Genomic DNA, 26,207 nt, shown 5'->3' with positions numbered 1-26,207 from the left:
TATTGATGTCCTACACTTCCCCCCCCTCTCGACTCTGCAGGTAACCCCAGAGGAGGCCAGGGACAGCTGGGAGAACCAGTTCACCTTCTCCTTCAAGAAGTGCAGCCACGCCAACTGGTAAGCAGGATACCTCCAGGCCTTTTTAGGATTACTGGTGCTAAAAGTGCATCGGCTCTGGCTGGTAGCCGCTTTTGGGTCCATTCACTGTGGTGTCAGGGCCAGACGCCATTCTGAGGGATTTGTTCTCTCTTTTCTCTCTTTTCTCTTTTGTTTCTCTCTCTCTCTCGCTCTCTCTCTCTCTCTCTCTCTCTCTCTCTCTCTTACTCTCTCTCTCTCTCTTCTCTCTCTCTCTCTCTCTCTCTCTCTCTCGTGCCTCTCAGTTACTGCTGACCTATTTTTTAATTCTGGGATGTATCAGTGTGCGTGCGTGCGTGCGTGCTTGCAGACTCATGACCTGCTGTTCAGTCGCCAGCGAACTTCTTATCACATCAGCAAAAAAAATAATCATGACTTGTTGTTTTCTTCTCAGGACTGGGAAGTGTAAAAAAATCGAGGAGGGCCAGGAGTGTCTGCAGGGCATGCGCCTCCGCCAGTACCACATGTTGTGCGGGACGCTGCTGCGCGTGTGGAAGCGTGTGTCGGACGTCGTGTCGGACATCACCAGCTCGAGCATCCTGCAGATCGTCCGTCTCAAAACCAAGCAGCACAACAAGCAAGTCGGTCAGTACGCCCCCGACACGCCGTGTAGAATATTAGAACAATGTGGAGCCGTTGCTGTGGGACGCTTCTTTTATGACAAATTGAGGAAATGAAATTTGTCACTCTGTCTCTACCGTCACTGCTCTGAGTCACTCATTGACACTTGTGAATCACTGGGCCCAAACCGCAGAATATGTTGCAACACAGTTTGACGTTGATGAAGTCCCTTAAAGCCATTAACTGGAAACTTGAGGTCATTGTCATTCTTTGTTTTTCTCTCAAGTTATAGCAGCCGAAATATCTGATTATCTGAAGGATGAACTTTGATAGAACTTTCAGCATCCAGCTAAGATTGAAATTGACATTGAATTGCCTTGGTGGATATTTTAGACATTTTTAGAAGGGGACAAATAGATGTTTTTGCAAGGTGGCCTCAGAGGGTGGAATTCCCTGGGGGAATTCTCAGTGACATAAAAATTCCCAAGTTTTAGGATCTGCTGAGTATGGACTTCTCATAGTTCACTGACTTGCTAAAAACACAAATTATTGTCGTGATTTTTGAGAAAAATACGTGTATATAGTACTTTAAATTCAGGTGTTTCATTTGGTAGAAAATGAAAATTGGTGGTCTTGGGTGTATGAATGTGTGTGTGAATGGGTGAATGAGAAGCCAATGTAAAGCGCTCTGGGTTACCGTGAAGGTGCTGGAAAAGCGCTATATAAGTGCAGTCCATTTACCCTTTATTTGCCTGCAGGCATCAAGATCCCAGAGAACTGCGTGCCGCGTGTGCGTGAGGAGCTGCTGCAGATGGACGAGGAGGTGAAGAGGAGGCGGAAGGAGAGGGAGCAGCTGGCCGCCGAGAAGCGGCTGTCCGAGGACCGCATCCGGCTGATGGAGGAGGGTCACAAGCACCTGCTGGCCAACCTGGTCAGCCAGAAGACGATGCACAACCAGTCCCTAGTGCCGCTCACCCAGAGTCAGCTCCTCCGACAGAAACTGAGCCAGAGCGCTCTCCAGCAGGCGCAGAGCGGCGGCGGCGTCTCTCAGCTGCAGAGGATTCAGAGCCAGTCGGCCCTGCAGCTTCAGCAGCAGCAGCAGCTTCAGCAGCAGCAGCAGCAGCAGCAGCGGAAGCCCCCGCAGAACATAAACATGAGGTCCCTGCACAGCATTCAAATCCAGCAAAGGACCCCCAAGAACTGGCCCAACACGTCCACCTCCGCCCCAAGCTCCAACAGTAGGGCAACCCTGCCCAGCCTCTCCCAGTTCTACGCCCAGTCTTTGCTCCCCAGCTTCTCGCAGCTCAAGAACTCCGCCCTCACGCTCCAGAGCAGCGCGCCGTCCCCCTTGGACGAGATCCTGGACCTGACGGTGAGCTCGCCCACGCCCTCGCCAGACGCCGCCGAGGCCAGGCTGAACCACGGCGGCCACAACAGGCAGCCGGTGGCGTCAACGGTGGCGTCGGTGACGTCGTTCGACGAGCTGGAGTCGCTCATCTCCGAGATCTCGCAGGTTCCCCCCTCTGTGGTGCCGCCGCCGCCGCCGCCCAGCCTGCCGCCGGCACACCCGCCGACCCACAGCATGCTGACCAGCAACCACCAGGACCTGATGGAGTACTTCGATTTGCCCCTCTCGCCGCAGATGTCCACGCAGAAAGCCAGCCCGTCGTCCTCCACCTCCTCCGGCTCCGCCTCCTCCTTCTCCAACAGCCTAGCGCCGCCCGTCCCCTCGGGCCTGCTGTCCGTATCCTCCCTCATGCCCGCAGCTGCCTCCTCCTCCTCGTCCTCGCCCTCCTCCTCCTCGCTCTTCTCCAGCCCGTCCTCCTCCTCCTCCCTGTTCTCCAGCGCCTCCCCCCACTTCCCCCCCTACCCCCTGCTGGCCCCTTCGGACACTCTGCAGCTGCCCAATGGCAACTGCAGCGCCACCGCCCTCGACGTCCGCGAGGCTCTGAACAGCATGCTGCAGGCCGGGGTAGACCGCAAGTCAGTCATTCAGTACCGGCAACAAGACTGAGTGCCCCCCCTCCCCCATACCCCAATGTTAATGTTATTCTGAGTATTTTTGTCGCCTCTTTCAAAGCGGACTGTGCGTGTGGTTGGCTGCTGTGTGTGATCGCTGCGTTGGACCTACTCCCTCCCCCCCTCAGGGCCTCTAGTCACGACACTGCCTGTGTGCGCTCAACCCCCCCGCCCCCAAAAAGCCCACCCATTACCACCACCAACACCACCACCCCCTCCTCTTCAACCAGCCGTGGCATTCAGCCGGCTCCACGAGTGTTAGATCTCCGCACCCAAAGAAGAGACGTCTTAGACAGATAGAGAGAGAGAGAGAGAGAAAAAAGGCAGCTGTAAAAACACACAACATGAAGAAAACAAACGTATGTTATTGTACGTTACCGGCTGTCCAATCTCACCCCCAGTTGTGCTGAGGTGTGAAGAAAATCCTCGTTCTGATTATTTGAGTTTATTGAGGTGAAATTGCTGGAAGCGCTACTTGCCCTTTTTTTGCCCACTTCTAAAAAAAATAATGCATCTTTCAACTTTACTGCTACTTCACTTCATGGTCATTTATGCAAAAGCCTGGTTTTGGTGACACAAAAGATCCAATATTTAGACCCTGAGGATGGCAGAGGAAAAAAAACAACAAAATCTTTTGACGGACTAGCCGTGAAATGCCTGGGTCCTCTTTTTTTTCTGTTCTACATGCTTCCTGTTGTTTGTCCCCCTTCTTGTTTGAACACTAGTGAGGGAACACAAGGGGGAGGGAGAGCAGACTGCTGTTGCAAACAGTGCCTTTGATTAAAAAAAAAATCTATAAATGCAGTCTATGAAAAGTCATGTAGCCTATTGTATAGATTTGTATTCTTCGAGTGTTGGTTTTGATTCAGATATGCTATATTTGTATTTAACTTTTAGCCCTGTCGCTTGTGTTCAACTCTGCTGTCAGTGGATTTCAGGAAGACGCGCCTCCGTTCAGAACTGTCTGTAGCTACTTTGTTTCCTTCTGTCGCTTGACCATCTGACATCGTTCTGTGGGCACAGGATAGTGGGAACGATCCGACAGCGCGGTTTTTAAACTGTGTCGAAAATCATCCTGGTGCCCCATTTTTTTGTTTCCAGACACTTCCAGTGCAGTGACCTGGCCCCTGATTAGATTTGAGTTTTGGATTTCTCAGGAAAGTCTCACATGGTTTTATTTTGTGATTGTCCCTAAGACCAACGTAGATGTGAAAAAAAGAAAAGCTTAGTCTGTAATTACACACGTGGAAAACAAAGGGTTTTAAGTGGGAAGTATGAAGAAGAGATTCCTGCTTTTTCAAACTAAAGCTTTAAATTGTGTATTAAGTCTGAAGGTAACTTTTGATAAAAAAAAAAAATGTTTCCATTTATGATATTAAAAAAACACAACTATGAGACGTATGTACACCTGTGATGTTCACTGTGTCCAGTAGATATTTAAGAGAAAAAAAACCTGTGAGATCTTTGTGTAAAGGAAAACACCGTAGTTGACAACTTTGCTGGGGGGATAAAAGGTTCAAATGACTAAAAAGCAATAAAACCAGTATTCTGCATCTGTCCTAAAGTCACACTAGCCTCAGTACTGTTTACGCTCAGCAGGTTTTGTGGTTACTTTTGCATGGTATGAATCTTCTCATTTCTTTTGTGCTTCGTAGTCTTTTAGTAAAAAAAAAAAATTTAAAAAAAAAACGGATTCTGAAATGATGAAATTTGTACAGTTTTCACAGAAGGAGCGCAATGCGTTCTTGATGTTTTCTTCATGGTTATTATTATAAAAGTTATTGTTATTTATATTTAAGGGATATTTAGATTTTAAATATGTTATTCTGCTTATTAGAATAGTTAACAAAACATTTGGTCAGGGAAGTTTGTAGTCTTCAAGATTTCTATAAAACAGATGATATTATAACCTGCCACCAAAATAAGATTGCACTGTTCTGTACTGCTGTACAGTGTCTGGATTTATTTCTGCTCATTTCACTCATTGCTTTCCTCACATTGTCAAATTGTTCCTCCGCTGTGTTGACTTTTTGTCAGGCCATCAGTTTTTCAGAAAGATACCAAAGTGTTCCACAGACATCCGTAAAAGTTACTGTTTCATTTTATTTTTTCAAATATCAGAACTTTGTCAACTCAGGAAGATACCGAGAAGAGGTGTCACGGTGGGGCGATAGCAGAAATATAGAATTTTCCCCTATAACAGAGTTTAAACTAAATGATATGTGCGCTATTTCTTTCCTTCAACGTGCTGTGACTCTTGCTATATTTATGTTTAGATTTAATGTGATGGGTTTTTGCTGTTTGTCCTTGTGAACATGTCCGTGATTTTGTATGTTTATGCCTTCTTAGGGCAAAGATCAAAGGCTGTTTCTTGTAAAGGAACAATATTATTATTTGTTTTTGTTGATAGTTTTGTTTTCATTGCTGTTCCAGTTGTTGAATTGCTGACTTTTTTTCTCCCTCCCTGTCCTGTCAGTTGGCGCCTGGGTAATGCTGAAACATGCAATTGATCTGTCCAAGCCTTTACTTCTCCTTCAGCGTAACAGTTTGGTATGAATAATTATTACAAGCCCCTTTTATTTTTATTTTGCTGCATCTCACCAAATAATGTTTTGTTTATACCACAATTAATTCTGTCAATATTCCACATCAGGCACATTCCGAGACATCACTGCAAAAGCTTTGCCTTCATTTTGTGTTTTATATACACACAAATAAAGCTTTCTGCATTTAAGGGATTTTAGAATACATTTTACAAGCGCAAACCCATTGTTTTTAATCATTTAGTTGGGCCTTTCATCATTTTAATATCATTTTGCACTAAGAATGGCATAATCAAGTTACTGTTCCCCTGTTGGTTTTGATTCAGCGTTGCAAGCTTGTTGTGTTGCTGATCTTTGGTGGATAGCTCTGTGTATACTGTAACCGACTCTCTCATTTCTATGCTGTTTGCGTATTAAGCGTTTTCAATGTTATCACTCTCAAAATAATTTATTGTTAACTGAAAATGAAACAAAAATGCTACTGATTGTATGTATTTTTAAACAAAGCCTATTTTTTCTGTAAAAAAAAAAAAAAAAAAGAAACTGTGTTCAGCACTTTTATTCTGGGTTGTGCTTTTGTTTTCTATATATTTATAATTTAGATCCAAGTGTATATATTGTAAAATTTGTGCCTTTCAACTAATTCTTTAAAAGGTTTTCTACTCATTTAAAGAAGGACTATATGACATTGCAATCTTAACTTTGTAAACAAATAAAACTTTAAGATTGCCCATTGCTGAGTCTTTATTACTATTTTTAAAGTGACACCAAAATGATTATTTGGTTTAAATTCACAGCTCACAAGTAATGACCATGTGAATAAGTAGTTTTGTAACAGCATCTGTCAAGCAGTCCCACTAGTTGAACATGACTCATTTACAATGCAGTGTCTCTAGTTGAACCTGACACATATGTTGATTAATCATTATCACTGAGTGCACTAAACAAGTCAAGTGCCATGTTAATACTGCCCTAAAAGTCCATAAAAGGCCCTGTTGGTTGAGATGAGGGTGTGTGTGTGTCAGGAAATAAAACGGGTGATTGGAAAATTTTGTCTATTGAAAGTCTATTCAAGATTCAGTGTGGAAAAACCAAGAAAATTTGTCACATGATCATGGAATTTAAAGGTTGTGGCTTGAGTGTCACACTAAAAGTAAAAATGTAATAAGAGATTTAATCAAAAACAGTATGACTTAACTGGACCATATTTAAAGTCTTGAAAATAGAATGTCACGGTTGCTTATCATTATTATTATTATTATTATTATTATTATTATTATTATTATTATTATTATTATTATTACTTTTGACCACTCTGAATCGAATTGGAGCAATTTGTCAGTTGCAATATGCTTGAAGATAAACGGAAAGTAAAATAATAGCAGGCTGACCAAATGATTGGTAAATCAGCACATCTAAGCCTTTTCTTTTATCGCAAAATGCACTTTTTATTCATATCACATCAATTGTTTACTTTAATTACATGGGGTTTTCTGCGAGAAAGGTACTCAGATACAGTATAAAACTTCTTGGGGAAATTCAAAAGGATTATTATTTTGTCATTCAACCATTCTTAAAAATCAAAGGTTCCGTTCAAAAACACTTTGTGACAACACTAAACATACCCACGTCCTGAAGTTTCGGTTTTAACAATAGTTTTTACCATGGTTTCTGTCGGCAGGGGGGAGTCATTTGGAATGAGAACCAACTTCCGGTTCCGGTTACACCCGCGTGACGTTGTGAAACTCACCTGTACGCTGTCCCACAGCGGCCACACCTCCACACCTGTCTCCGGGAAGCTTTAGGGGAAACTTGCTGAGTTAGTTGACGCAGTCAACACGAGCCTTTGAGACTCTAAACAGGATTTTCAGCGTGAAGCTATATCGTCGGTCGAAAACACCAGTAGAATAAAAACGCGGAATCGACCTAAGGGAGCACTTTACAGGTACGTCTGCTCCATTTCCTGGTACTCTGTTGAAAAAAGGAGGCGCTCCGACCCCAGCATCGCTGCGTGATGTGAGGAATAAGAAGATAAATAAGGAGATTGTTGTCGGTCCTAAGATTGTACTTTAGTAGTAGTAGTAGTAGTAGTAGTAGTAGTAGTAGTAGTATTTATACAACATTAATGAAATTCATTTTAATGAAAACTTAGTTTGACTTAGCCGACAGCAAGGGAGCTAGCTTAGAGCATTTAGCCTCCCACTGAATTTGTTTTATCTGTAAAGGTTGATAACATTAATTTTAATGTTTCTTCAAAAACAAAATATTGCAGAAGCCTGTGGCATGTGAATTTGGTCTGGAGATAATTTGTCAATGCTGCTAACCATACATTATGTGTGTTGTTTATTTGTGTGTGTGTGTGTGTGTGTGTGTGTGTGTGTGTGTGTGTGTGTGTGTGTGTGTGTGTGTGTGTGTGTGTGTTCGAGAGAGCGAGCCTGTCAGCTGCAAGCCCCGCTGTTTCTTCATCCTCGCTTTACTGGTTCTTCAACACATGCATGTTTCTACCTGCCTGTCAGAGAGTTTCACAACAGTTTCGACTCTACATTCCCAATTGCCGCATACCCCAAATCACCTGTATGGTTGAACGTTATAGTATTTTGGACTTGTGTTGTAACATTTGATGCTATTGTAGCTGGTCATGATTTTTTTTATATATATATATATAAATCTTGAATAATATATATATCATTCTTGACCACCGTTGATCAAGGCCCATACAGCCCTTCAGAGGAAGTATTTTCCAAATGGCTTATGGATAAATTTCTTTCGTTCATTTGCAGAATAATCTAATTACTGTATCCACCTGTCACTGTGGAAAGCTTGTTCCAAGCCAGATATTCTCTCTAGCAATTCAAATCACTTAATGGTGATGTATAATAATAATCAGCTCAGATTAATATATATCATCACAAGGCAGACAGATTCATTTAGATTTCACAGCTCATTAATAAGGTCGGTTCGGATGGTTACTTACTTATTTTGTTGATGCTATCTAATAACATTGGGTAACAAGTCCAGCTGTTATTAAATGACTACGTGATGTAAGTAAAGCGTACACCGCACAAAACGCCGTTTCCTTGATATCCACTACTTCCTTTTTGTTATTCTTTTGCAATATTCAGAGCTCGAAGGTGTATTAGATCTTGAAATAACTTCACTCAAGTACAAGCGTCTCTGGGAAGTAACAATGCCTGTGTCGGATTCCACGTAGCTACAAAGTGGGTGTTTGCGCCACTTAAGAACACTGTTGACAGTACATGGCAGGAGTAACTTGGTAGAGAGGGTGAAGTCACCAAGCCCGGGCCTGTGTAATTACAGCCACTCTGCAAACCTCTGGAGTATTTGTCTTTCAGATCTCTGTGCTTACACACAGAGGCTTTGCTCTCCCCCATTAACCACAAACCGTCATTGATCCATTCAAGGCTGTGTGCGTCTGCCTCAGTCGTCAATCTTTATTGGAAGAGGCCTGTTTGTGCGATGCGCTGGTGAAGAATTCCAGTAATGTCTTGCACTACGGCTCAGCCTTGGTTATTCCTGACATGAAGCTAACATGTACTGGAAATATGGTTCTGGCTGGCATTTTTCCAGGAGAGGAAACACCAAGTGAAGTGTCATTGACTTAGCAGACTTGAATCGTGACACATAAATGAGTGATTATACACCCAAGCTGAGTGTTTGTCCGAGTAGCAGTAGTGAATTCCTGTCTGTTTTCGGTTAATAATTCAGCTCTGGCTACTTCAGCAACCTGACCAGTCGCCTGCAAAAGGCAATGCTCAGATAGTCAGAGACACTCACCTGCCCATGTGTCACGGCAACCATATATATATATAAAAATATATATAAAAAAAAAAAACAGAGTCCGTCAGAGCACATTGTTGCTTCATTTCGTGATCCTGAAATGGCTCTGCATCTGTGTAAGAACCTGAGAAAGTTTGCTCAGAGCGAGCAGACCGTCAGTGTGGCTAACACCCTGTCAATTATTAACAACCTGCTGCTCTCATTCCCCTGAAGTAACCATAGCACCCAGCAACACTGAAACCCAGCCAGCAGCAGCCTGGACCAGTGGCTGGTGCTACTGCTGTTGCCCTTGTGGGAAAAAACACGAACTCCCAAAGAGACGCACTCACAAATACCTCAGTCAGTGGGAGCAAGTGGACCTGTTTGACTTTGTGGAGCCGCGCGTCAAGAGGAATTATACAAATTATACAAATCATGTGCCTGGAGTAAGGGACACGTGACTTGACAGCATTGTTTTTGTTTAGTTTTTTACTTCTTTACTTTTTTGGTTCTAAGTTTGAAGACACTGAAGTCTGTGGCTTGTGTTGCCTTCAGGGACAGGGAAAATTATCGGGCAACTTTTTTTTTCTTGTCTTCTTTTTTTAAATCACCATGAATTTGACTCAGAGGATGAAACTCCTGAAGCATTTTGGCTCTATGCCCCCGGAACCTCGTCCTCCGCTGCTGGTAGTGCCTGTAAGTGGACAGAAATTCTTCCATCGACCCCCGGAAAGTTTGTTCTCTGTGTATAAATATACAGTATGCACGTTTGCAGATCAGGTTTCTGTCAGTCGGATAGAAATAGAATAGAAAATAAGATAGAAATGTTGAACTTCTGTCTTTAAGGGAGATTTGGTGGCTGTGGAATTGAGTGGTTTTATTAATTCCTACATCATCGACATTACGTCTGGATCACTACGTGACTTTTGAAAAGTCAATGAGTTGAATTCAGGCTCTTTATCCTCTTTTAGGTTATTAGACATTCATTGATTATTGATCGATTGGTGGACTTCAAAGGCAGCCAGGCTTAAACAGAGTTAACATTTAACAAAACCGTGCAAGCAATCCATATTATTCTCAGCCCTTCCGATATGGTAGATGTTGTTGTTTTACCTTCCCAGCATACAAACGTGAGTTGGAGAAGGCCTTTCAAATTAGACGTTTTCAAAGATTTACTGCTGCTTTGAATGTTCTGTTTGAGTAACCAAAATGTCCTTATCTGGTTATTCATTCATCTCTTTTGTTTTCCTCCTAGAATTAATCTCCTCTTTGCTTTATGCAGTCACCAAATGTCCACCTCTCAGGCTCGTACAGGAACCCGGGTGATTTAACATTCATCCTGCCCCTGTCATCGCCGTCTGCACTGAGCCTAAGCTCCTCCTTGAACTCACATTTATTGAAAACTAAGGGTGGGCTGTGGCTGGTGGTGGGAGGGAGGGAGGAGCAGCTCCAGGTGAGGCTCCTCCTGGAGGATTTTCCTTCCCCCACTACCGCCAGAGAAACACGATAGCAAGCAGCGCTAGGACCGATTTTAGCAGCAGGGGATCAGATTTCATTCATCATCCACACGGTGCCGAACCAAGGAGGCTCCAGACTCGGATGACTCTGGACATTGAGCTGGTTTTCCTGCTTTTGGATGTGGCCATACGGATTCTAGAGAGAGGCTGTTGGTTGGGAGCGCCGAGGGCCACAGGTGTTTTGCTGGAGCTTAGAGTGCCCTGAGGGAGATGGAAGTGAGGTTCAGAGACCAAGTGGTAAGTGGAGATAGCGAAACACAAAGCAACTGCCTGAGAGTCGCTGAAAAGCTGAACAAAAGGGCCAGAATTATTACTGGTATGCGTGAGAGTTGGCAGCATGTTGAAGTAAAGGTTCAGGTCTGGCCGGCTGGGCTCATTGGAATCACAAGGTAATTAATTGACAGCAGATTTTTGCAGGAACTCCTGTTGTGCTTCCTGGCTTGTAGCTGTTTGTTCCAGAAAAATATTTCTGACCGATTTGTAGCTCTTTTAGAAAATTCAGCCTGATTTGCTTTTGTCCATTCTTTCATTTGAGTGGCCAATTTTGCTTAACATAAACGTCAAGAGTGTCTCCTTTTTCAGTCCGGCTTCATCCCTCTCATCCATTGGATGGAGGCTCCAGAACAGTGTCTGCACTGTTGTGACACTGTCCCCTCAAACGTCGGCCTTTTCTGCTCCTTGTTTGTTGTCCTTGTGACTCTTATCTGATGTGGCCAGGGACTGAAACGAGGCAGCGGCTACTTCACTTTGCTGGAGAGTCGGAAAAAACAGCAGCACACACCAGGGTCAGTTACTGCTCCAGTTTTACTTCAACCTGCCAGTTTATGATTAACTTGTGTGAGCAAACAGTCCACAGGTCACACGCCGTGTGCCTGCGCTCACCAAGATTTCAGAGATTCTTTGTGCCTGTTGCTCATGATATTTCTGATGTTAAAGGCTAATACTATTACATGAGAATATATTATTCTATTTTTATGATGAGCCAAAGGATTGAGCGACAAGTTTTCAACAAGCCAGACACTGATTATTACCAGTCATGGAAACAACCAATAAATATATATTTCCAATAAAATGAAAAGTATAGTTACATTCAGAGTTGCTTTTGTCTGATATTTAAGCTCTGTTCCAAGTCATGACGCTATAAACTTTGCATTGTAAAGTTTACAACACACTAGCGTGGTGGTGTGGTGTGGTCTGCTTGATCAGGACATTTGTTGTTGTGTAATAAAAGCAGCCGTCTGCAGGCAGAATCATTTTGAAGTCAAGTTCAAAACCCCTTGGCTGCAGCACAGCTTACTGTTCAAAACCTGAAAAACAAAAACAAATTATGTGATTTAAAACAAGCAGGAAAAACAATCATAATACGGTTATTTACCTAAATGCAGATTATGAAAAACAGAAATTTACCCTGAAATTAGTAAACTCTATCCATGGTTTCCTGTTATTAGGGTTTGCATTTATGCATGCAGGCCTGCTGCCCGCTAAAAAAAAACTCCAAGCTGTTGTCAACACTTGGCCTGGAACAGTACATCAGTGTGTTTGTGACTAGAGTAGCTGGCTCTACCCGTTCCTAATGTAACTCAGCGGGGAATCTTCGCTGCTTGATGAAATGTAGGCCAAGGCAGCCATTATTCTTCCTTTGTTCTGCCCAAGGTGTTTTTTTTTTTGTTTTTTGTTTTTTGTTTTTTTAAATCGAGTTGAAATGTGAAAAATGACAAACACGTGGGGCACATTGCAGCAAGTGAAGGTTTGTGGTTGTCTGGACTGACTTGTGTAAGAGTCTTTTGTTGATGAAAGAGTGATTTTTGGGTTAAATAGACAAATGTGTGGAAAACAGTTGGTCAACAAAGACGGTGCTGTTGGGCTCTTGTGGTGGAACTGGTGGGTGTTTTTGCACCTTAGTTCTACCTTTAAATGTGTTTCTGTCTGGTTTAGAGTCAATTGGAAGTGTTCTTGTGATTGCTCAAAGTTCCTGCCAGTAACATTCAAATGGACCAGTCAGCTGTTTCTAACAACCCTCTCGGCCGACTAAATGACTGACTGCCACTCAGCTCTAGGGGCAACATCAGCCCTTCATGCCTTCACTGCTGCGTCCTCTTCTTTAAAATGTAAAAATCCTGTCCAGGTGCAGTTGCATCCTGGCTTCTGCATAGTTAAGCTTCTGGGAAGTCCATTGGAAAGCTCAGACCAGTGGAAGATGCTTTCTCTAAACACTGAGACAGTGAGTCTGTCACTGTGATAGAAAATGCAGGCGGTCCCTGTTAACTCTCTGTACTAAACAGCTGCGTTCCGCGCTGTCAGGCACCTACCAACCCTCGAGTGGCAGATACGGTAGGCAGGTAGCCCCTCCCCCATACCAGTCAGGCAGGATTGAAACAGGTGTGAGCACGCTAGGATCACTTTGACTCACACACACACACTCACACTCATCCTGCTTGGCCTTGGCTCGACTCTCCCTCCTGTAATAACCTGGATTATGTGTCATTTGTTATCATTTCACTCGGTCACAGGTGGATGATCTCATCTTTGTGTTTTTAAATATTTTTCTTCTTCATCTCCTTTGTAGAGACCAGGCATGGAGGAGCTGACGATATGGGAGCAGCATACTATAACACTGAATAAAGTGAGTAGTGTTGACAGTGTTTGTGTGTCCAGCCTACATGGTGAATTCTTTGTGTTAGATTGTCGTTCTACTTAGAAAGTAAACGACTCTCAGAGTGGTTTTACGGCTCTTTTATCTCTGGTGCGTCGGCGGTGCTGTTCTTATGGGGCGCTGATCCAAAGGTAAAAGTCAAGCTTCATAAAGATAAAGGGAGGGTTTCGACGGTGGTTCCGGCCGCTTGTTGCGAAAGGGCTGGCCGGAATCAAGCGCCGAGCGAGTTTCAGGCGTCTCGCTGCCGTTACAGCACCGACTCTGGCAGGAATTCAGTGCGACACACCCTGCTGGCTCCTCACTCTCCCGCCTCACACTGAACACTGTTGGAATGTGCTCCTTCTCCCTCTATCTCTTCACTGGATCTCACACAGACACACACACACACACACACACTTACGCTTTCTCCACCTACCCACTCTCCCGCATTCTTTCACTTCGCCCATGTCACTCTCCCGCTCCCTTGTACCTGTTCTCAGTTTAAAGGCTGGGTTGTTTTTTTTTAACTCTTCTCCACTGACAGGACCCCAAGTTTGGTTTTGGCTTTGCCATATCAGGAGGCAAAGACAAACCAAGCCCGGAAGATGGAGATACCACAGTGATGGTTTCAGACGTGCTGCCAAACGGCCCAGCAATGGGGCGACTCTTGTAAGTTCAGCAGCAGTGACGGTGATGCCACCGATTATCTTTGTGTCCCACGTACAAAAATCAACTCGCAATCGCGTTTCCTTCCATCCGCAGCACCAAAGACCAGATTGTGATGGTCAACGGGATTTCCATGGAGAACGTGCACTCCAACCACACCATCCACATTCTCAAGACATGTGGCAAAACGGCCAACGTTGTGAGTTAGACTGAGCCCCCTTAATGACCTCTGACCCCTGATACCTCTGATATCGCCAAAGTCTGGCCTTGTCTCCGCTGACTCTGACCTTCTCTCTGTTTCTCTCTCTCTCTCTCTCTCTCTGTCTCTCTCTCTCTGTCTCTCCCTCTCCAGACTGTGAAACGTCCGCGCACCATCCAGATCCCGGCCACCACCAGGCCGACCCGGGCCGCCTCCCACTCGAACCTCCTGGACCAGGACCCGCCCAGGAGGCCGCGGCGGTACTCCGACGGCAGCGACCACCGCGACGCCAGCCGCTACCGTCCGCAGCCTCGGAGCAACTCGCCGGACCGCAACGGCTACGGGAACACGCTGCCGCTGATGTCGTCAGGCTACAAGAGACTCCCCCACCAGGATGCCCCAGACAAACCCATTAAGACGACACTGGTGAAGAAGAAACTGACAGACGGTAAGACCAGTGGGCAAGGCCGCGCAGTCGTTCTTCATCCAGGTGGAGGAGATGTTTTTCTCTGACTTGTAGGTTTTTCTCTGACCCTTTAACAAAACAGAGTACGGATTGAAGCTGGGCAGCCAGATCTTCATCAAGCACATGACAGAAACAGGCCTGGCTTCCAAGGAAGGAACTCTGCAGGAAGGGGACCTTATTCTCAAGGTAAACATCAAGAATAGGACTTGTGACCAGGGCTGGGAACTGAACTTCAGTGCTTTTGTAGCAACGGCCGAATGGCCCAGATTCTACTGAGTCTTGAATATCGTCATTGGATGCCAAATTCCAATATGCAAGACAGTAAATATGAGCATCTGCAAGCCAATAATCATTCTAATGTGGCTCCACTTAATTCAGGGTAGCAGCAAAATACAGAAATACAACAAAATTATCAAAAGAAAAGTATTGTTGTGAAACCGGTATCGAAACCGAGGTTTGAATGATACCCAGTCCTGCTTGTAGCGCACAACCGTTACAACAACTAGACGACATGATTGGTGAGCCGTCGTCTTCTTTGACCAGATCAACGGCATGACAACGGAAAACCTGTCGCTGCTGGAGACCAAGCACCTGGTGGAGAAGAGCCGGGGCAAGCTGACCATGATGGTCCTCAGGGACGATCGAAGGTTCCTGGTCAGCATCCCAGAGGTGGTGGACAGCACCCCCAACAGCGAGGACGACCGTCGCCGATACAGCAGCTCTGAACTGGATGGTGAGTCACCGCTGATTAATTCTGAGCCTGGTGCTTAGGATGCAGACAAGAATAACTGTGCTCACTGAAATGCTCTTGTTTGCGTTTCCCTCCCAGATATATCGGACATCGACGAGGAGACCACCACACGGCGGACATCCCGTCACCCCAACAGGGAGAAACGGACTCGCAGGTTCGTACCAGCCTCCAGTCCACAAAGAGATTCAGAATGTCACATTCTATTTATTTTTTTTCACAATAAAAGGCACTGACGGCTTGTGTTGTTATTTCCTCGGAACCCAGAACAAGAGCTGAACCTCCTGTACCCAAGTCTCGGGATGCATCGCCAGTGCGCTCCACTCTGTCCCGGCCCCCTCCTTCACGGAGCTACGCCCCCCGCAGAGGTCAGCCCCGCCCCGCACCGGCTTCTCTAGCAACTCTTACTAACACAGAGTATTTATTCACCACTGAGCTGAAACATGTCTGCACTGGTGGCGAAATCCCCATTGCTGCATTTAAAAAAAACAGCTGGACATCTTGTAGAAATGTTATTGTTGATCTTTCCCCCTTCAGCTCCTTCTGAGTCCGATTCGGACCGCAGCGCTTCCCCACCTCCTCCGCCCATCAGGAGGGACAGTCCTGAGCTGAGGGATCACTCCAGCAAATACAAGTCAGTTCAGCAGTCTCTTTTCACTTTTAATTGCACAACATTTTCAATTTGCTCAGTTGAAACTATCCTTATCTGCAGTCTTACACAAGGTCTTTTTTAAAATAGAATAGAATAGAATAAAATACTTTGTTTTCTGTCCAGATGGTGACAGAAATTCCTCTTCGAAAGGGCTCACAAACACATTCACATATTCCCATCCAGTCAAATTTTACATGATAAAAATGAATAAATACAGAAAAAGTGCATGTTGAAAAGTAGAATGTTCTATTTCTAGGTGTTCAGGATGGTTATAGCAGATGGAATGAAAGATTTACTAGTAAAAAAAAAAATCCCTAATGACGAATTTTGTGTATATTTTTATTGATTTTCAAAAACAATTATATTTCAACAACAACGAAGCAAAAAAAACACATGACCATAAATACGTACAGAAAATAAAATAACAAAAACACACAGACAAAAAAAAAAACATTACAAGATGATGCTTTATGGACAAACATTGAACGCATACTTTAAATTTTCAGTAGATTAACGACTGGTTACAGCTCCTCTCTGTTAGCCATAGTGAGTCTGATCTTCTCCAGATGTAATACATTGCCCAGTTCCTTCAGCCACAGTTCAAATGTTGGAAACTTGTCAGATTTCCAGAATTGTAGGATCAACTTTCTAGCTAGCAGTGTTGATAGAGAGATGGCCTGAACTTCATAACTGCAAATGAGTAATTCTGCGTATACGTTGTTGTGTTGTTCCAGATCTCTATCAGGAGTGTCCACCCTCCCCAACCCCAAGTCCTCTCCAGTGGTCCCCACCTGGTCCACCTCACACCCCAGCTCACGCCCCACCTCCTCTGCGTCCCGACCTCGCAGACCAGTGTCGGACTCGGACTCTGACCGCAGCGTGTCCCCGCCACCTCACAGAGACAGCCCCCGCCTAGACAGCCGATACAAGTGAGGACAGATACGTTCGCATCTCGCCTCCAAAAACGAAGCTCTGCCTTGTTTTTCCTTACATGCATTTTTCTAATGATCTCCCTCAGAGTTCTGCCTGACCTGCACAACTCATTGCCAAGAAAGTCCCCCATTACTGTGCGCCAGGAGCCCCCCAGGAGGGTCAACTCTCCTGTCAGAGCCCCACCACCAGGTGAGTACATACACACACACACACGGCAGTTTTAAATAGGTTTAGTAGTTTAAAAATGCTCTAAGTTACATGAATGCTGCCAGTTAGTATCTCAGCATTGTCTCAAAGGGGTTTAATGGTGCAGTCAGATTATAGCATTTTAAAATTCATGTATTGCTGCTTTCCTTCTCTCTCTCTCTCTCTCTCTGTCCTTGTTCTCAGACTCTGACTCCGAGTCGGACGGCAGTTCAGGGCCTCCGCAGAGGCACAGCACCACATATAGTCAGGACCCCCTCAGCAGATACAGGTACAGATGAAGGTCTGCCCAAAACCCACCCCTACCCCTTCCCTGAAACCCATGGAGATGTCTCCGGCTGGGATACTGAGCACACCTCCCCCGTTAATAACGCTGGCTAATCGCGTGTTTTTATTCAGATTTTTCACTTTGGCTTCTTGTGATTATTCTTATTTTTTGGTTTGTTTGTTTTGTATATGAATTCCGTTTGCTCCTTTTGTGCCTTAGTTCCCATTTTGATTTTTGCCCTGCTTTTGTGTTGCTCACCGTGTACCGTATACTGTGTTTGTGGTGATTATGTTGTTAACTAATGAAATAAAAGTAAATTTCACTCAACATGTCCTTCTCCTCTATGTGGCTAAGTGTTGGCTAAACAGAGGAAACCTCTTGCCGAGTAGGAACAAACAGTCCAAATCAAACATTCGCCGAACACTTTCTGCTTATTTATCAATCAGCGCTTCACAAAATCATTCATCATTCAACACGTTAGGAGTCAGTAGCCAACCCAATGAGTAACCAAAGCGAATGGTTAATTTGGTCATAAAGCAGTTAACCATCAGAGAGAGAGAGCGCTTCCCTCACAGACTCTAAGGTGAATATGTAACATCATCGATCATCATATTAGCCACGGTGTTGCCCCGCTCCAAAACGTAACTGAGACTTGTTGTCTTCCTCCTTCCTCCTCCCTCACTCCCTCTCTTCTCTTGCAGAGTCCTGCCCGACGTTTCTGTGGAGGCCCCAAAGTGGAGCGCCCCCACTGCCAGCAGCCCCCCGCGCAGAGGTGGGTTAGGGTTAGCAATAGCAGATTTTTGGGGGATTTTTAAGTTCAGTGGCACGTGGGATGCGTAGAAACTTCCGTCTGTTTGCAGCGGCGGTCGGCTCCTCTCTGGCTACGTTGCTTGTGCCTTCTCATGCATAGCTGCAATGACAACAACTTAAAGCAGCTCTAGGTAACTTGAGCTTGCTACGTGTTTGCTACGCAATAACGTCGTAGCAAACGTTCAACACTTTTATGACTTCGCCTTTCATCGAGGTTACTTATTGGGTTCCATTCCGTCATTTTACAATCTTATGTATTTGTAACAGTAGTATGTAAGACTACCTCTAAATGAACGTGTGACGTTGCCGTAAAGTGGTTCGTCCGGCGTGTCGGGTCGCGCTTGAAAGTTACACAGTGCAGTTCCAGCCGGCATAACCCCCCTCTCGCTGCCGAGGCGGCACCGTTGATCCTATTAATCAACAATTTAAGCTTTACGCTGCAATGATTTGAATGTACACACCGCTGCATTGAAACAGGAATAATAGTGAAATATTTGTTTTATATTTAATATTATAATATTTGTTATCGGCTTATTCAGCACATTGCCTTCATCAGAACGGGTCCTGCTCATGTGCAAGGAAAATTGCTTCGTTTTTTTTATTGTATTTAACAGCATTGGCTTTATGTGTTTGTCAACGATTCCTTCGTCGTATTCATCTCTGTGCTGGTGTATTAATGGGTTCACTAACGCTGCTGATCTCCACAGCGGACTCGGAGTCCGGATCAGACGACAGCTACGTCGCCGTCCCTCGCCGACACTCTGCAGACAGTTCCAACTCAAACCCCCCGGCTACAAACAGATACAGGTGAGAGACGGAAGACAGACACAAGTCACAAGCTGATTCTTCTGACTGGTCCTTTGTGTGTGTGTGTGTGCGGGGGGGTAAATGAACCACCTAATAGTGCAGGGCCACGTTCTCAGAAGGTTTGTGGGACTAACAAGAAAACCAACTCTGAACTTTGCGACTGCCTCCGGTCACAAGACGTAGTGTGTTGATAGTAAGTTTTCCCTGTGTACACAAACGATACGCAGGATCACACCTAAGCCTGTACTTTGCTAGATATTTATTTTTACAGTCAAATACAACAAAAGTTATGTTTAGTAGAAAATAGTCACTTTTAATGATAGAGCAGGTGGTAAAAAAATATATCTGTAATATGCAGCTTTATCACTTTAATTCTCCATTGAGCAGAATGTATATCTGCACAGTAGTCGACAGCCAGTGGCCGGAGGGCAGAGTGATTCACCTGCCCTACACACTGTTTACACTGACAACATGTGACTGATTTGCAGATGCTTGTTTTGTAAATGCCTCACAGACGCAACGAAGCAAGTCAAATTACGCGCCCCGGCCTAATTGTTGCGGTTGTCTCCTGCAGAGTCTTGCCTGAGCTGAAATCTCCCGAGGTGGAAGTGAAGCGGAAGCCTCCTCCTCCTCGAGTGCCATCACCAGCCAGACCACCTCCTGATGGTCAGTCAGTCCTTCCTGCAGCACTTACACTGTGTTGCATTTCACGAAGGGTTTCATTTCGGAAATCCTCCTTCTGACTCTTTGTGCTAACCTCCCTCAGATTCCTCCGACTCAGACCAGCTGTCCCACCTCAGGAGGTCTGGGAGCTCAGAGCGAGGAGACGTACGACCCAGGTACAGACTACTGACTGTGCAGTTCGTCCTCTGGTCCATCAGGAGCAATTCATCAGCAATTAATTTCTTAGAAAGTCAAAAAAAAATGCTTACAACCTGGTTCCCCACGCTTTATTTTAACTATATAAATGTTTCATAGAATAGATTAGATAATTACAGAAGCAAACTGTTTGTGCGATTATATTATTTAAAAGAGATAAGGCAATAAAAGTAAAAATAAAATATTTGTAGATATTAACAGAAAAGAAAAACACATTTCTTACATGTTATGGACAGTTGAATGTACCGCTATCTACATACTGACAATGAATAAGACTTTATTGTACCTTTTAGAGAACATGTAAAGCTGTTAAGAGGATGCATTTTATTGAGTGCACTTCTACAGCCTGACCTGCGCTAGCGCTCCTTCTTTTAAGGCCTGATTCATGCTGAAGCCATATCACAACGGTACCACAGCCTGATATTTCTGTGTTGTTCTCAGCGTCAATCGTACTGCTGCCGCCACCGTCAGATCTGGGATTTCAGTGAAGGACAACCCTCCAATCTACGGTAAGTCTGAGGTTCACATCGTGCACTACGCAGTCTAATTGATTGGAACAGCAAGTGCACAGACCAGGGTTGCTGTCTCACTCTAAAATTTGATCCGTTGATCCTTAGTTGGCTTTTGTTGTCACATCTCAAATAATAAATGACAAGACTAAAAGAAAAATGATCTGATCGTTCACTGCATGTGTGTCTCTTCCAGCCAAGCCTGCCGAGGAGCCCATCTACTCCCTCCCGCCAGATTCGTACCCAACGTCCAACCCAGGGTAAGCCACATCCGTCTGTCGATTACTGTTTATTATTTTCCTGCGAGATTCATTTCGACACCAATCCTTAAAAAACCCTCCTTCCGTCTCTCTCGCTCTCAGCTACAGCTCAGATCTTCAGACCGTGTCGTTCACAAAGGACGGCAGCGTCGGGCTGCGGCTCGTGGGAGGAAACGACGTCGGGATATTTGTGGGCGGAGTTCAGCCAAACAGCCCTGCGTACGCGCAGGGGATGAAGGAGGGAGACCAAATCATGCAAGTGAGAAAGAAAGACCGCACACGGCAGCCAAACACGGTTCACCGTCATCTTCTGAGGAACCGCAGACACACTGATCACATCTCACCGCTTCTCTCTTCAGGTCAACAACGTGGATTTTGGTCATTTCACACGAGAGGAGGCAGCCAACTTCCTCCTGAACATCAAAAGAGGGGAGCAGGTTAAAATCTCCACCCAGCACAAAAGGGACAGTAAGTTTATCACAAAAGCACACTGACGATGACGATGATGATTATGATGATGATACAGCAGCACTGACTCGTCTCTCTCCTCAGTTTACAAGAAAATCATCAAGTCCAACCTGGCCGACAACTTCTACATCCGCACCCACTTCGACCACGAGGGGGACCCGCCCGTCGGTCTGAGCTTCACCAGAGGCGAGGTGTTCAGGGTGGTGGACACAATGTATCGTGGGAAACTGGGCACCTGGCTGGCCATCCGCATGGGGAACGACCTGCACGAGATGGACAAGGGCACCATCCCCAACCAGGCCAGGTCAGGAGGACGTGCAGAACCTGCTCAGAAACAATTTGAATTTTTTATTTTTTATTTATTTTTTGTTTGTTTATTTAACAGGGACGATACATCCAACATGGCCACAGAAAAGGGAAAATGTAAAATGTTATGTATTTAAGACATCTAGCTTTAGCTAATTTGCAGTCTTCGTCCCTGGTCAGGCTTTTAAAATACATTGAGATGTAGTGAAAGACCAGTTAAAAATGAACGATACAAATGTAGTGAATACAAAAAAAACAAAAAAAGAGAAGCCATTACATTGACAACGACTTAGGAAATGAATGTTCACATTTCAGTTCAAATTCCAAGATGCAGGACAAATATTATTCACAAACAAGCAGCAGGTTTAAACCGTTCCTGCGACACAGCCAGGGCATTTTGATGTGGAACACAAAAATAAGACCGAAAGCTGAGATCAGCTTGAAAAGGAGCCTTCGGTTCAGCTTCATTCAAATTAGAGATTTGAATGAAATGAGTTGTTAGAAATGAGAACAAGACCAACCCACCAAGTCACCTTGGAAACGGGTGCCATAATACTACTTTCCAGTATTGCCAAACTTGGTCTGAGACTTTAAAGCATTGCCGTCTTTGTTTGCTGGTTTTCATAAACTTTACTGTCATTTGTCTGGTATTAGAAATATGTTAGTCTTCGTCTCGTTCTCCTTGCTAGCAGCCCAAATGATGGTAACTAATGAGGATTACGAGGATGATGTTTAATTACGATTTCACCTCTTTGTTGGACCAAGTTTACCTGCAACTTATTGTGTTGTGGTGACACAGCCTCACAATTCAAATCATTGTGAAGACAAAACAACCTGAGGAAAATATGCAAAATGATTCGGACCATCGCATCTACTTACGGGAGGAAAAAAACAGAACATGCCAGGTGTAGAAGGAACCAGCACAATTGTAATTTTACCAAGAATCAGGGGCACCTTTTCACTTTTTTCTTCTTTTATTTTAATTCATTCTTTACCTTCCACAGAGCTGAGACGTTTGCGACCATCGAGAAGGCGCAGCGGGGCAGCGGGGAGAGGCAGGTGTCCGGGCCGAGAGCCGAGTTCTGGAAACTACGGGGCCTCAGGGGGAACAAGAAGAACGAAAAGAACGTGCGGCGCACCCGTGACGACCTGCTGCAGCTCACCATTCAGGGCAAATTTCCAGCGTATGAGAGAGTTTTGCTCAGAGAAGGTTTGTTTTCCAGTCACTCACCCTTCGCCTCTCAGCTCAGTCACACGTGAATCCAGGTTCAGTATTCCTGATTCCTCTTTGTTTTCCAACAGCTAATTTCAAACGACCCATCGTCATTATGGGCCCTCTCAATGATATTGCCATGGAGAAGCTGGCCAGAGAGATGCCTGATGAATATGAAGCAGCAGGTTGGTGTCGTCCTCTCTTCAATTTGTATTATTATTATTTTGAATTTGTATTTTTTTCTATTATTTACTTTTTCTTTTTGATATGATGTAACATTATCCTCTTTTTTTAAATATAGACATGGTTCCTCGCAGTGGAGCAGAGAGCAGCTCTACAGTTATCAAGCTAGACACTGTTAGAAAAATAGCAGAGAAGGTAAATAGATCAAACTCAATGTTTTTGTGAAAGAAAATGTAACTTAGTCTTGTGAATTTCAATTCAAATTTTCACCCGTTCCCTGTCTCTTTTCTCAGGGAAAGCACCCTCTACTGGACATCACTCCCACTGCAGTGGAGAGGCTGAACTACATCCAGTACCACCCTATGGTTCTGTTCTTGGACCCCCACAGTCGCAAGGACGTGAAGGCAATGAGGCAGATGTACAACACAAACTCCAACAAGAGCTCCAGGCGCCTCTACACACAGGCCCTCAAACTGAGGAAACACTGCAGCCACCTCTTCTCTGGTACCGGCGTTCACGTAGAGCACTCCTGACACAAAGTAGTTTCCAACAAACTGCTTTTTCTCTCCATCTGCATCCTCCTCACTGTGGACTGTGCTCTTCTTTTTCCCCACCTTCAGCACGTGTTGATCTGCAGCCCGGCTCCCACCATTGGTACGAGACTCTGAAGGACAAGATCCGCCACCAGCAGTCCAAACCTGTCTGGGTATCGGAAGTGACGGTACGGCTCACGAAGACCCATTCACATTGAAGTCCCCATATTAAATCCATTTCAGATATTTCTATTGTCATCCTGTGCTGCACTGCAGCCCCATACAATCCAAACTCATCCAAAAAATCTCTTATGATCTCTAGAACGCAGCATTTTTAGCCCTCTGTTTGTAGCCTCCTGCAAAAACATTGGGTTGTAACTTTCAGCTAAAGCTATTGATTTGTTAGACCTTCCACATTTTTAGAATCTGCCCCGTCTTCGACCAGGGACAGATATAAGTGCACTCACTTGTGACATCACAGAGGGCTGAACTGTATTTGCACACACTTCCTGAAAGAAAAAAAACACACTCCCTGCAAGACTTAAGTAAGCAGCAGCAGAAGTAAAGGATTTAATTTGCTTTTTCTGCCTACAGATGTGTTACTGTGAAATTTTGAATTATTTTCTTTAAAACTTTCTTTAAAATGTTTTTGTTTTGTTTTGCTTTTTTAATAAAAATAATAAAATAATCTTCACCCAATAACCTTTTAACTTATTTCCAAAATGTTTGTGTCATTTCATTGTTGGGCAAAATCACTCAATTGACTCTGTCCACCTCTAGCTGGAGACTGGTGGGGAACAGGACTTGGATGCTCTGGACCAGACGCAGACAGACTACCTCAGCGCTGCCAGCGATCTGGAAGACACAGATGGGGAGGTTTTCACCGACGGGGAGGCCTACACCGACAACGAGGACCTGGACGAGGCTTACCCCGGCCAGAGCGCTGCCGCTACCTCCAGGATCAGCGGCACTGCTTTGGCGCGCTCGTCCGAGCCCGCCTTCGGCCTCCGCAGCGCCCCCGATGACTCGTACAGAGAAGTCCCGCCGCTGATGCACGTCCCCGAGCCCAGGCCCCCCCGCCGCGAGAGCGACAGCCCCCCTCGCAGCGCAGCCGAGGAGGAGGTGGATGAGGAGGAGCCGTCGCACCGCAGCTTCACAGACTCGGACTTCAGCGCCGCGGACGTGGCTTCGCCCGACCCTCCGTCAGACGGACCCCCGGACTTTGTAGCCCCCGACCCATCCCGTCGACATCACGTGAGCGACTATGCTGAAGCCCAGGTGGAGAGTCCTCAGCACGCCAGCCTGTCGACGATTGAGGAGAAATTACAGCAGGTAAAAGCAAAAGAAACTGGTTGACACACAGGACTTGTGAATTTTTGTTCGAGGAAGAGGTTGCCAAAACACAGTGGAGAATAAGAATATAATTGTTAATTGTCCTACTGTCCCCTAAAATTCTTTGTAATAGCTAGTGGTGCACTAAATGCTAACAGCTAACATCACAGGTTTTATTCTGTGGATAAAAATTGGTAGATTCATTAAAAATCAGCATAAATGAAGATTAAAAAGTTAACTTTTTCAGTCTTGTATAGAATACTAAATATGAAGGATAAAGAATAGAATTTAGGATGTGGCGTGATTGTTTGAATACTCATAAGGCTCATGTGCTTTGGCAGGCTCGTGCTACAGGCGCACGGGCAGAGACCCCGGAGAGAAAGACTCCTCAGTTCATCGTGTAAGCTTCCACTCACAGTCTTCAGCCTTCACAGGACAGACACAGCAGACTTCATGTCGCACCACTCGACTCAACTTTTTTTGCTGCTCTTTTACAGCGTGGCTCATCATCACCAGGCCGTCCAATTCAGACGCACGCAGATCCGAGGCAGTGACAGCTCTGATGATGACGACGACAACGACGAGACGGATGACGTTGAATGGGGTCCTGCCACTGAACTCTAAGAGTTTCCTGATTAAAAATTGGATTCCACAGATTAAATGAGGACATTTGAGGGGGGGAAATAAAAGTCACTCCAAAGTTTCTTGAAAAAAAAAATTCTGCTGAATTTTGAGGTGTAGGATACCAGATGTTCAACTCTGTGCCACCTTAAATTAAAGTTTAGTGCTTAATTAAAATTTGATCTGTCGGAAAATTGAACTCCTAAATGTCAAACAAAGTTGTTGCTGCTGCTTTAACCTGTGTGCATATTGTAGTTTTATAAAAAAAAAATTGCATATTGAATATCTTTTTAAAAAATATGCAGGAACATTATGAAATGTGTTGATGGCTCTTACACTTTTCTACATTAAACTCATGATTAAAAAAAAAAAATGTGTTGTTCATTCATGAGTGTTTGGCACCTACCAGTCAGATCTAACAGTCTTTTTTATAACAGGCTATTGAGCAATAAAGACTAAAGAGCAGCTTGCCATTGGTGGGATGGAACAGTGCAATCATCAAAGGCCCTTAGGTCACAAATGTAACTGTGCATGTCGTTAGTTATATTGTTCTGTCTGAGCAGTTATGTCATGTTGACTCTGCTGCATGTTTACCTTGCATTGCTGCCATGGCTGGAAGTAGACTGGTTGGTGGGTTTGTCTACATTGTATATGTGTATTTCTTCTAAATACAGCACTGCGAGGACCACATTTAATTTTTAGGTGAAAGTGTGAGAACATTTGTGTTAACCCTAAAATAACTTCACAACTTTACCAGTTCATATTAGGGGGAGGGTTTAAGGTTGGGAAGCAACAAATGATACATGACTCCTAGTCTAGCCTGAGTTTGCTGCTGAGGCTCCCTCTAGTGGTCAGTTGGGGTAGTAAATATAGACGTGGAACAGTTACAATAACATGCAATAGAACTCAGCAAAGACAATACCAGATGTGTATGCTGCTTTATTCATAGCATGAATACGTTGCTTT

The 26,207-nt window shown here is 44.7% G+C and overlaps 3 protein-coding genes across 13 annotated transcripts in view; 2 read left to right on the top strand and 1 right to left on the bottom strand.

Annotated features, from left to right (window-relative positions):
- Positions 1-3,026, top strand: part of sbno2b (strawberry notch homolog 2b) — a 46,332-nt gene extending 43,306 nt beyond the window's left edge. For all 6 annotated transcript variants that reach the window (XM_076039393.1, XM_076039392.1, XM_076039389.1 and 3 more), the window contains 3 exons: positions 41-117; positions 530-720; positions 1,455-3,026. In XM_076039393.1, the coding sequence (XP_075895508.1) occupies positions 41-117; positions 530-720; positions 1,455-2,710 (1,524 nt within the window). In that variant the 3' untranslated portion in view covers positions 2,711-3,026. The remainder of the gene's footprint in view (positions 1-40; positions 118-529; positions 721-1,454) is intronic.
- Positions 1-26,207, bottom strand: part of borcs8 (BLOC-1 related complex subunit 8) — a 288,333-nt gene that overhangs the window by 234,166 nt on the left and 27,960 nt on the right. The gene's annotated exons all lie outside the window — the stretch shown is intronic.
- Positions 7,039-25,614, top strand: tjp3 (tight junction protein 3). 6 transcript variants are annotated; one of them, XM_076039623.1, is made up of 30 exons: positions 7,039-7,274; positions 13,119-13,175; positions 13,729-13,853; positions 13,947-14,049; positions 14,203-14,497; positions 14,598-14,701; positions 15,059-15,248; positions 15,345-15,420; positions 15,531-15,631; positions 15,801-15,897; positions 16,650-16,844; positions 16,934-17,037; positions 17,239-17,323; positions 18,022-18,092; positions 18,838-18,937; positions 19,512-19,603; positions 19,704-19,776; positions 20,258-20,325; positions 20,522-20,585; positions 20,688-20,844; positions 20,945-21,053; positions 21,138-21,357; positions 22,364-22,569; positions 22,662-22,757; positions 22,874-22,950; positions 23,049-23,259; positions 23,376-23,476; positions 24,069-24,620; positions 24,962-25,020; positions 25,118-25,614. In XM_076039623.1, the coding sequence occupies exons 2-30, from the start codon at positions 13,128-13,130 to the stop codon at positions 25,242-25,244; spliced, it is 3,906 nt and encodes a 1,301-aa protein (XP_075895738.1). In that variant the 5' UTR covers positions 7,039-7,274; positions 13,119-13,127; the 3' UTR covers positions 25,245-25,614. The 6 variants fall into 6 exon arrangements, with proteins under 6 accessions (XP_075895738.1, XP_075895740.1, XP_075895736.1 ...); XM_076039625.1 differs by having other exon boundaries at positions 7,040-7,203; XM_076039621.1 differs by lacking the exon at positions 7,039-7,274 and adding an exon at positions 9,293-9,731.

This window comes from Nelusetta ayraudi, unplaced genomic scaffold (assembly GCF_046127955.1).
Source record: "Nelusetta ayraudi isolate G7.1 ecotype Tasmania unplaced genomic scaffold, CSIRO-AGI_Nayr_v1 ptg000059l, whole genome shotgun sequence".
NCBI lineage: Eukaryota > Metazoa > Chordata > Actinopteri > Tetraodontiformes > Monacanthidae > Nelusetta > Nelusetta ayraudi.
The sequence above is the reverse complement of the archived record's forward strand: the minus strand, read 5'-3'. Positions and strand labels throughout refer to the sequence as shown.

Bases quoted from the DNA above. Each gene is read 5' to 3' on its own strand.
- tjp3 (XM_076039621.1), top strand. From the start codon at position 9,648: ATGAATTTGACTCAGAGGATGAAACTCCTGAAGCATTTTGGCTCTATG. The intron at 20,326-20,521 runs GTAAGTCTGAGG...TGTCTCTTCCAG, and splicing joins GGACAACCCTCCAATCTACG to CCAAGCCTGCCGAGGAGCCC. The intron at 23,477-24,068 runs GTACGGCTCACG...GTCCACCTCTAG, and splicing joins TCTGGGTATCGGAAGTGACG to CTGGAGACTGGTGGGGAACA.